This window comes from Lethenteron reissneri, chromosome 52, assembly GCF_015708825.2.
Source record: "Lethenteron reissneri isolate LAM-NWPU_2019-01 chromosome 52, ASM1570882v1, whole genome shotgun sequence".
Classification (NCBI taxonomy): domain Eukaryota; kingdom Metazoa; phylum Chordata; class Hyperoartia; order Petromyzontiformes; family Petromyzontidae; genus Lethenteron; species Lethenteron reissneri.
The window spans coordinates 8509686-8520295 of NC_083830.1; the positions used below are offsets into that span (position 1 = coordinate 8509686).

Here is a 10610-nt window from a genome sequence, read left to right on the forward strand (position 1 = left end):
TTTAACCTACTCACGCCGGCATGTGGCTATGTTAATGTGAGAGATTAGCATGTTGACGCTCTTGCCTCGTGGAGGCCACTCTTCGATCTCACATTAACACGCTAATCCCTCACATTAACATAGCCACTTCCGTACCCTCTAATTTCTCACTTTAACATCATACATTAACATAGCCACCACCGTGCCCTCTAATTTCTCACATTAACATAATGATAATCTTTCAAATTAACATAGCCACTTCCGTGCCCTCTAATTCCTCACATTAACATCATGCTAATCCCTCACATTAACATAGCCACTTCCGTGCCCTCAAATTTCTCACTTTAACATCATGCTAATCTCTCACATTAACATAGCCACTTCCGTGCCCTCTAATTTCTCACATTAACATCATGCTAATCCCTCACATTAACATAGCCACTTCCGTGCCCTCAAATTTCTCACTTTAACATCATGCTAATCTCTCACATTAACATAGCCACTTCCGTGCCCTCTAATTTCTCACATTAACATCATGCTAATCTCTCACATTAACATAGCCACTTCCATGTCCTCTAATTTCTCACTTTAACATCATGCTAATCTCTCACATTAACATAGCCACTTCCGTGCCCTCTAATTTCTCACATTAACATCATGCTAATCTCTCACATTAACATAGCCACTTCCGTGCCCTCTAATTTCTCACATTAACATCATGCTAATCTCTCACATTAACATAGCCACTTCCATGTCCTCTAATTTCTCACATTAACATCATGCTAATCCCTCACATTAACATAGCCACTTCCATGCCCTCTAATTTCTCACATTAACATCATGCTAATCTCTCGCATTAACATAGCCACTTCCGTACCCTCTAATTTCTCACATTAACATCATGCTAATCTCTCACATTAACATAGCCACTTCCGTGCCCTCTAATTTCTCACATTAACATCATGCTAATCCCTCACATAACATAGCCACTTCCATGCCCTCTAATTTCTCACATTAACATCATGCTAATCTCTCACATTAACATAGCCACTTCCGTACCCTCTAATTTCTCACATTAACATCATGCTAATCTCTCACATTAACATAGCCACTTCCGTGCCCTCTAATTTCTCACATTAACATCATGCTAATCCCTCACATTAACATAGCCACTTCCATGCCCTCTAATTTCTCACATTAACATCATGCTAATCCCTCACATTAACATAGCCACTTCCGTGCCCTCTAATTTCTCACATTAACATCATGCTAATCTCTCACATTAACATAGCCACTTCCGTGCCCTCTAATTTCTCACATTAACATCATGCTAATCCCTCACATTAACATAGCCACTTCCGTGCCCTCTAATTTCTCACATTAACATCATGCTAATCTCTCACATTAACATAGCCACTTCCGTGCCCTCTAATTTCTCACATTAACATCATGCTAATCTCTCACATTAACATAGCCACTTCCGTACCCTCTAATCTCTCACATTAACATCACTAGCCCCGGCCACTTCTTTATGACCCTTGGGCTACACCCATTTCAAACCTTTTAAAACAGTCTGCCTCAGCAGCAGGCCAAGCTTTCCCACCTGATGACGGATGCTTGTGTTGCGCCCGAAACGTCGTGATTTATTTTATTTTCTACTCTACGTGACTTTACCGAAAGAACCAAAGAGTATGGATTCCTGCAGTCACGAAAGCTTCAAATCAACAACAGCAACATCATCATCATGCGATAATTTATTCAGCAAATAATTCGCAAAGAAAATGTTCAGTTGTTTTTGTAGGAGGTAACGGCGAATGTTGTTAAACACACGTACGCATTACCGCACTCGACTTTTGTACATATTTTTTTTCGCGCGTTCGTTAATTTAACGTCCATCTCGGCACAACAACAACAACAAACAAACAACAACAAGGGGCATGCGCACACAGCGACAGCCAAACCACACAGTCCCACCACACACATCGCTTCAACGTTGGTTCAACGTTGGCATGTGATTGGGACCCATGGCCGAACGTTGACCCCCATGGCTGAACGTTGACCCCAATAGTGCGCTGTGGTATCGTAGCGCTGGGTCAAATGCTAGCTCCCTCGCCTGGTACGGAGAAGGTAGTGGATTATATCCCGACCCTGACGATGCTTGTTGCACATTTGGAGTTCACGTGGCTCTCTTTCTTTCTCTCTCCCCGCGGTGGTCGCGTGGATTTTTCTCCGGGTCCTCCGATTTTTTTTCCCCTCCATACTTAGAAACGTGCGTTTCGATCATTTGACTTCCGTAAAAATAAAAATCCCACGTGTGATAGTCCCTCTCTCTCCCTAAACTCCCCCGTTAACACAACTGACGTGAAATTTCGATTTAAAGCTTTCGTGACTGCAGGGATTCATCTTCTTGTTTCTTTGGGCAAAGTCACGTAGAAGGGAAATAATAAAATAATAAGAATAAAACAAAATGAAATACAATTCTCACGACGTTTCGGCCACAACGCAAGCAGCCGTCCTCAGGTGAAGAACAGGGCTGTCGGAAAGACATCGTCCGAATGAAGAACAGGTCTGTCGGAAAGACAGCGTCTGAATGACCTGTTCTTCACCTGATGACGGCTGCTTGCGTTGTGGCCGAAACGTCGTGAGAATTTTATTTTATTATGTTTATTTTTATTATTTCCCTTCTACGTGACTTTACCGAAAGAACCAAGAAGACAACTGACGTGCTTGCGTTCGTGGATGGAATTCCTTTCCAGCTCAGACCCCGCTTGCTTGCCCATCGCCACATAAATAACCTCTTGTTGTAACAGCTCTCTCGCTGGTCCAGCAGTTCCACTGCTGGATTATATTTTTTCCTACCTGAGGACGACCGCTTGTGTTTTATTTTTATTATTGTATTACTTCCCTTCTACGTGACTTTACCGAAAGAACCAATAAGATGACTCCCTGCAGCCACGAAAGCTTTAAATCGAAATTTAACGTCGTGATGTATTTTATTTTCTACCCACGTGACTTCACCGAAAGAACCAAAGAGAATGGATTCCTGCAGTCACGAAAGCTTCAAATCAAGATTGACGTGATAATAATCCGCTTTGATAAGTTGTCATGTGTGGCCACGTCGCCTCAATAAGAGCTCATGGCTCAGTGTGCGGCTTTACCTGGCAAAAATAATAATAATATGCTCTTTCTAGATTTGAAGCTTTCGTGACTGCAAGGATTCATATTCTTGGGTTTTTTCGGTAAAGTGACGTAGGTATAAAATTAAAAATTAAAATTAATAAAAGTTAAATGAAAGTAAAATAAAAATCACGACATTTCGGAGGCAACACAAGCTTCCGTCTTCAGGTGGAACCGTCACAGCACGATTGCTGTATCAAGTAAATGAGAAATTGATACAGCAATCGTGCTGTGACGGTTCCACCTGAAGACGGAAGCTTGTGTTGCCTCCGAAACGTCGTGATTTTTATTTTACTTTTATTAGTTTAAATTTGTTACCTACGTGACTTTACCGAAAAAACCCAAAAATATAATATGTTCTGCAGAATGAAAATGACCAAGTCACTGAAATTTACGGGAGGATATTGCTGTTCAGCTTGGCCATGCGTGTCTTTCACGCGGGAGTGTGATCGAGTGGCGTTAAAGTTTTAAAAGTGGATGTCAGTGGGTACAGACTGATGATGGCGATGGTTTGACTCGCAGATGTCCTCAAGTGCTCTATGCTTCTGGTATTAACGAGGTTGCAACTCCCAATGGGATAAATGCGTACGAGTAGCTTGGGGGCGGGGCATGGTAGCCTTGAGAATGATAGAGTTTGACTATCTTCTTGGTTCTTTCGGTAAAGTCACGTAGAAGGGAAGTAATAAAATAATAAAAATATAACATAATAAAATAAAATAATTCTCACGACGTTTCGGCTACAACGCAAGCAGCCGTGTTCAGGTGTTGTAGCCGAAACGTCGTGAGAATTATTTTATTTTATTGTGTTTTATTTTTTTATTATTTTATTACTTCCCTTCTACGTGACTTTACCGAAAAAACCAAGAAGATGAATCCCTGCAGTCACGAAAGCTTTAAATCAGAGTTTGACTAACTTCACGTGTTAGTATCATCTGGAACGAAAAGTGCAGGTCAAGCCTTTGGACTCCGTTCAAATTTCACAGCAAGATGTGGTACACACACTCGAGCGTGCCATCACGGCATCGGTTACGACTACACTGCAACTGATGATCCTAAATTATAGCGACTCCTGTACGCAATTGTCGTGCAGAAGGACAGGGCTACATTGTCAATGGTGATTCAACACGACAGCAACTCCGTACCAAACTGTCATAGAACAGGGCTACACTGTTACTGATGATTCCTAATGATGGTGAACCCATGACAAAGTTATCACGTGGCAGCAAGGGTACACTGTCACTGATGATGCCTAATGATTGTGAAACCATTACACAGTCTAATATAATAATAGGGTTTTCCCCTTTTTTTCTGGCTACAAAACTGAAACCTTTTTACGAGGATTCATGTCTGCATTAACCACAATACTTGCAGTCAAAATGCAAACAAAAACACACTCTGATAATATATGCATTGTCCTTGAAACTGATTGGTCCACACCAGGGACAGCTTTCTTTTGAGCCTCGACCCAATTGGTGCTCGACCAGAGGACGCCAAAAGGCGTACAGCTCAAAGACAATGCAACATCAAAGTAATGAGAACTCGGGGTGAGCATCTACATCATTAGACCTCCTTTGCCAGTACCAAAATATAATAATAGGATTTTCCCCTTTTTGCAGACATGAATCCTCGTAAAAAGGTTTCAGTTTTGTTGCCAGAAAAAAGAGGAAACCCCTATTTTTATAATTTGGTACTGTCAAAGGAGGTGTAATGACATTACACAGTCGTCATGTGTGTCTGCAACTGTCACCGATGATTGTGAAACCATTACACAGTCGTCACGTGTGGCTGCAACAGGGCTACACGATCACTAATGAGCTCTCAATATGCCGAATCCTGCACCCAATTGTCACGCAAGCCAACAGGACAATGCCACACTGACGATACCCGACAATGGTGAAACCATCACGCGGTTGTCATGTTGGGATGGAGGCGAGGGGAGGGGCGGGGGGGGGGCTTTGCAAGACCGCACGATCACTGATGAGCCCAAATGCAAGTGAAGCCAGTTTACAGTTAGAGCGACTACACGTTCATCACGTTTGATATTTAAAGCGCCTTGCACATTATGGGCTCATATGCGTGGACACAAATGGCATGACGATATCAAAAGCGCGTATTGGTGTTTTTTTTATAGTAGTGAACTCTTTCTATATTCTCGATATAATTGAAGAAATGTGAAGTCGAAAGGGTCATCGATGTTGTTCGTTTTGCTCAAATGGACACTTCGAGGTGGTGCGCATCTCCTGTTGTTTTACAGTCCTAAGCCAGTGCTGGGAATCCCACATTCCACGGGGAAATTACTTCTTACCAAACTGGTACCTTTTTTATCGACCCTAGAGGGCTGATGGGCCGGGTCAGCCCCCGTAACTCGCCATCTTCTGAGCGCGAGCTGGCTCGCACTGCCGCTGAGCCACATGACCAGTCAAATAACAATAATAAAAATGACAATGTTATAATTGTTTTTTTACCCTTTTATCTGGCAACAAAACTGACACCTTTTTTACAAGGAGTCATGTTTGCATAGACCACAATACCTGCAGTCATAATGCAAACAAAAACATAGCTCTGATAATGTATGCACTGTCCTCGAAGTTGATTGGTCCACATCCGAGACAGCTTTCCTTAGAGCCTAGTCTCACATGGTGTTGGACCAGATGACACCAAAAGGCGCACATCTCAAAGACAATGCACCATCAGAGTATGAGAGCTCGGGGTAAGCATTTACACCATTGGAACCTCATTTGCCAGAAGAAAAAATATGATAATTGTTTTTTAACCCTTTTATCTGGCAACAAAACTGACACCTTTTTTACAAGGAGTCATGTTTGCATAGACCACAATACCTGCAGTCATAATGCAAACAAAAAACATAACTCTGATAATGTATGCACTGTCCTTGAAGTTGATTGGTCCACACCCAAGACAGCTTTCCTTAGAGCCTAGTCTCACATGGGTTGGACCAGATGACGCCAAAAGGCAATCTTCAGAATACTGCCTCGCAGGGATAGCGTACACTCCTCCACAAGAGATCAAACTCACTCGGCAAGGGGACAGCGCCAACATCATGTGAAGTAACCATCGTCGTCGTCATCATCAACAAGCCAGGAGCTATCCACTGCTGGATGAAGGCCTCCGCCAGTCACCGTCGCCTCGCGGTCCATTTGCCGACCGAACATCCGTGGGTCTCTGCCTCCTGCGCTTGGAGCCGAACTCATTTGCTCCATCTCCGCAGAGGTCGTCCTCTTGGGCACGTCGTGAAATAACAATGCAGCAGTAGTAGTCACAATAACAACAACAACAAAGTTAAAACGATACCTCGAAAAGCGCTCGTAAATTACATCCGACATTCAAATCCAGAGACCGATTATGGTTTGGGAGGGCTGGTTGATGGGGGGTCAACACTCACCGACTGATTACACTGTTCAACACACTTTTTCTGGCATAAGGTATTCCAACGGTTTTAAGGTAATTTTGGGGTGCTGATTCCAAATCTGGCATCGGTTTTTGTCTATCACGTCAGGTTTTTGAGATATCAAATATTGCATTTTCAATAAGAACTGCGGAAGAAAAATATTAAATAAATGTGGATATCTACATAAAATTATATTATAAACACACTATCCTAAAAATACACCACCATATTTTAACACTAAAGCAGTCACTGACTCGCAACAACAGAGTTAATTTCGGGTAAAATCAATGAAAATGGGGTATGCCGATAGCATAAAAATGAGATGTGATAGAGCAAATCTGAGATCAGATTTAGAATTAGCACCCTGGAATTAGTCAAAAACAGCTGCAAAAGTCTAGGCAAGAAAAAAATGTTTTTTTGTGTTGACCAGTGTAATTCTATTCACTCACGGTCCCAACAACACTCACCACGCCGAAGGGTGTCGCGGCGGCGGCTTCGTTAATGACCGATAGCAAGTGAGGGTGGGTGGGTTGGTGGTGGTGGTGTGGTGGGGAGCCAGAGCCAACTCAACGATGGACACCACGAGAGGCGAGGTCAAGAGGTCAAGGCGACTTCTATCCGTCGGAGGACGGCGGAGTGACCCATCCGTATTTCTCGTGGGTCTTCACGAGGCTACGGAACGTCGCATGCGCCTCCTTTCTCGTGAACGCCTTCTTCTTGCGGCTGATTCGCCCCTGGGAGGCGGGGGGGAGGAGGGGGTGGAGGGTGGCGAGACAAAGAAGAAAAATCACGCACACGCATGGCACATCTACACTATTAAAGTCAACATTTTTTTATTTTACGAGCTAAGGCCCACTGAACTATATCAGCGACCTGGCCACAGATGATAGCCCAACCACGTGACTTGTCATCACGTGGAAATTTATAGCAGCCAAATCACTCGAAACGCGTTGACGTGGATTCTAGATGTGTTGGGAAAACCCGGAGGACCTGGAGAAAAAGACCACACGACCACTGGGTAAGAGACACGCAATAAAATAAACTTCTGCAAGACTCTACATATCTTCACACTTACCTTCCCGTAGAATCTAAAGGAGATATTTTGTGTTATTTTTTTTTAAAGCACACGTGTAGTAGCTACACGTGTAGTAGCTACTACACATGCAGCTACTGCATGTGTAGCTACATATGTAGTAGCTACTACATGTGTAGTTCCTACATGTGTAGCTACATATGTGCAGTTCCTACACTTATAGCTACTACACGTGTAGTAGCTGCATGTGTTGTAGCTACTACATGTGTAGTAGCTACTAAATATGTAGTAGCTACTACACGTGCAGCTACTTTGCCTAATATGATAATCCGGCACTGGCAGGAATCGAACTCGGGTCGCAGTGCGCTAACCACCGCGCCACCGCCCCTCATGAAATCCCACCACCAAACCTTGACACTTGCAACCTTTTAGTTTATTGTTTTGGTCGTTTTCATCATTCTAAATGTGCAATCTGTGTCATGAATCGCGGTGTCCGTTTGGACCGTGGCAGAGCAGTGCTACCCTCCCCGTGTTAGCGAACGGTCTGCAGAAGAGGATAACACAGAACTACATCTGTGATGCCTGCAAGTGTCACCTCTCATCCACCACCACCACCAAGATCTCCTGCATTGCCTGTCACAGATTATTGGGGCAAGTGCTGCTAGCGAGCACCTATGGATGCCGGCACGGGCACACGAGGGGGTGGGTGGCCAGCAGCCACGCCCGGCCGCCTTTGTCTCCCCAGTCGTGATGTCTACACACCGCACCAGGTACTCAATTAAGGCTGAGTCGACCTAGGAGAGGCCCGGGACCGGTTCAGATAATCGTCACTGGTGGTGTTGGTGGCCGTGAGCAGCACAGAGTGCTCACCGCTACACTGCCACTCCTAGGTCGACTCAGCCTTAATTGAGTACCTGGTGCGGTGTGTAGACATCACCACTGACACTCACCCACAGCGCACCACCAACAACTGCCATTCGCCACTAAGTGGCGCTTGTGCCAGGCTAGGTGCACGTTGAGGCCACGTGAAGTGTCGAACGCCCGTCGGCAGGAGGTCACGGGGCAGACCCAGCAGGTGCCACGGGTCGACTGACTGAGATGACTGAGATGACCGGCCGATGCATTGCACCACCTCCACGCGAACCACCACCACCACAACCACCACGATCACCACCCACCACCACCACCACCTCCCACCACCACCACGACCACCACCCACCACAACCACCACCTCCCACCACCACCTCCCACCTCCACAACTTCCCACCTCCACCACCACCATCACTACCCACCACCTCCATCCGAACCATCTCCACCCGAACCATCACCACCCACCACCACCACCACCCACCACCACCTACATCACCACCACGCACCACCTACATTACCACCCACCCTACCCCCCTCACCCACCCACCCACCCCCCTCACCCACCCCCCTCACCCACCCCCCCCCCTCACCTGCCCCTTCACGAGGCTGGCGGCGAACTGCCTTACGAGCGCCTCCACGGTGTAGGCGCTGGACCAGCCCTTGGGCGTGAGCAGCTCCATGCAGATGGCGCCGCCGTCCAGCACGAAGCCGTTGTCGATGCGCGGGCTGAGCACGCGCATGAAGGGCGGCGAGAAGGGGAAGCTCTCGGGGAAGGTCAGGTTGAGGAGGACGCCGTCGGCGCCCGCCTCGCGCAAGTCCTGCCACAGGGCCGACTCGAGGTCGATCTGCCGCAGGGTGACGTTCCACTCGAAGAGGCTCTCGCCCACGAGCTCCACGCTGAGCACCTCGTGGCCGAGGCGGCTCAGCTCGGACAGCTCCTTCATGAGGCGGCGGGCGCGCACCTGGCGGCAGTGGCTGGAGCTCGCGGCTGATGATGCTGATGCTGCCGCGCGCGGATGCTGCTGCTGATGATGGTGCTGCTGATGGTGCTGATGATGATGCTGCTGCTGCTGATGATGCTGCTGATGATGATGATTTTGCTGCTGCTGCTGTTGCTGTTTCTTGGTGTCCGAGGCGCTGTCCTTGGTACCGGAATCGTTGAGAACGCCCGCGAGATGCTGCTGCTGTTGATGCTGCTGATGATGCTGTTGCTGCTGCTGATGCCGCTGTGCTCCGCCGGTGCTGCTGCTGCTGATGCTGTTCGCCCTCAACACGTCCACGCTGACCATGCCCTTCCTGGACACCTTCGGGCTGCGCGTCACGACGGGCGGACGCAGGCGGCTGAAGCCGATTTTGCGCAGGAGGGTGGCCATTTTCGTTTAACGCAAACACGTCTGTGTGTGTGTGTATGTGTGTGTGCCGGATTTTAATTGTTTAAACGGGAAAACAATTAGAATACCAGTTCTGCTGTACGCCGCGTACGTGTGTGTGCGTGTGTGTGTACGTGCGTACGTATGTGTGCGCGTGTGTGTACGTGCGTACGTGCGTGTGTGTGTACGTGTGTGCGTGTGTACGTGTGTGTGTGTACGTGTGTGTGTACGTGCGTGTGTGTGTGTGTACGTGTGTGTGTGTGTACGTGTGTACGTGTGTGTGTGCGTGTGTGTGTGTACGTGTGTACGTGTGTGTGTGCTTCCGTGTCCTTGCGGTGTCCAGCGCGCGCCGTGTGAATTAGATTTGGGGGTCGCGCATCTTGAATAATGGAGCGGGCGGGCGCCACTGAATGTTGCAGCGATGGCGACCCCACGCGGAGCTCGGCGACAACACACAGACCCCTCCCTCCTCCTCCTCCTACCCACCCACCACCACATGTCACTCCCACCCACCATCGCCTCCCACCCTCCCTCCTCCTACCCACCCACCCACCACACATGTCACTCCCACCCACCATCTCCTCCCACCCTCCCTCCTCCTCCTCCTACCCACCCACCACCACACATCTCACTCCTCCTCCCACCCACAATCTCATCCTCCCCCCCACCCACCCACCACGGCATACATCTCACTTCCACCCACCATCTCCTTCCCCCCTCCACCCACCCACCATGGCATAGAGCTTACTCCCACCCACCATATCCCCCCACC

The 10610-nt window shown here is 47.5% G+C and overlaps 1 protein-coding gene across 1 annotated transcript; it reads right to left on the reverse strand.

The window, feature by feature from the left end:
• Positions 1-6995: 6995 nt before the first annotated feature.
• On the reverse strand, positions 6996-10286 carry LOC133355829 (ubiquitin-conjugating enzyme E2Q-like protein 1). Its single transcript, XM_061573228.1, has 2 exons — positions 9059-10286; positions 6996-7299 (listed from the first exon to the last, which is right to left on the reverse strand). Exons 1-2 carry the CDS (start codon positions 9839-9841, stop codon positions 7180-7182), a joined length of 903 nt encoding a protein of 300 aa, XP_061429212.1. The 5' UTR covers positions 9842-10286; the 3' UTR covers positions 6996-7179.
• Between the last annotated feature and the right edge of the window lie 324 nt (positions 10287-10610).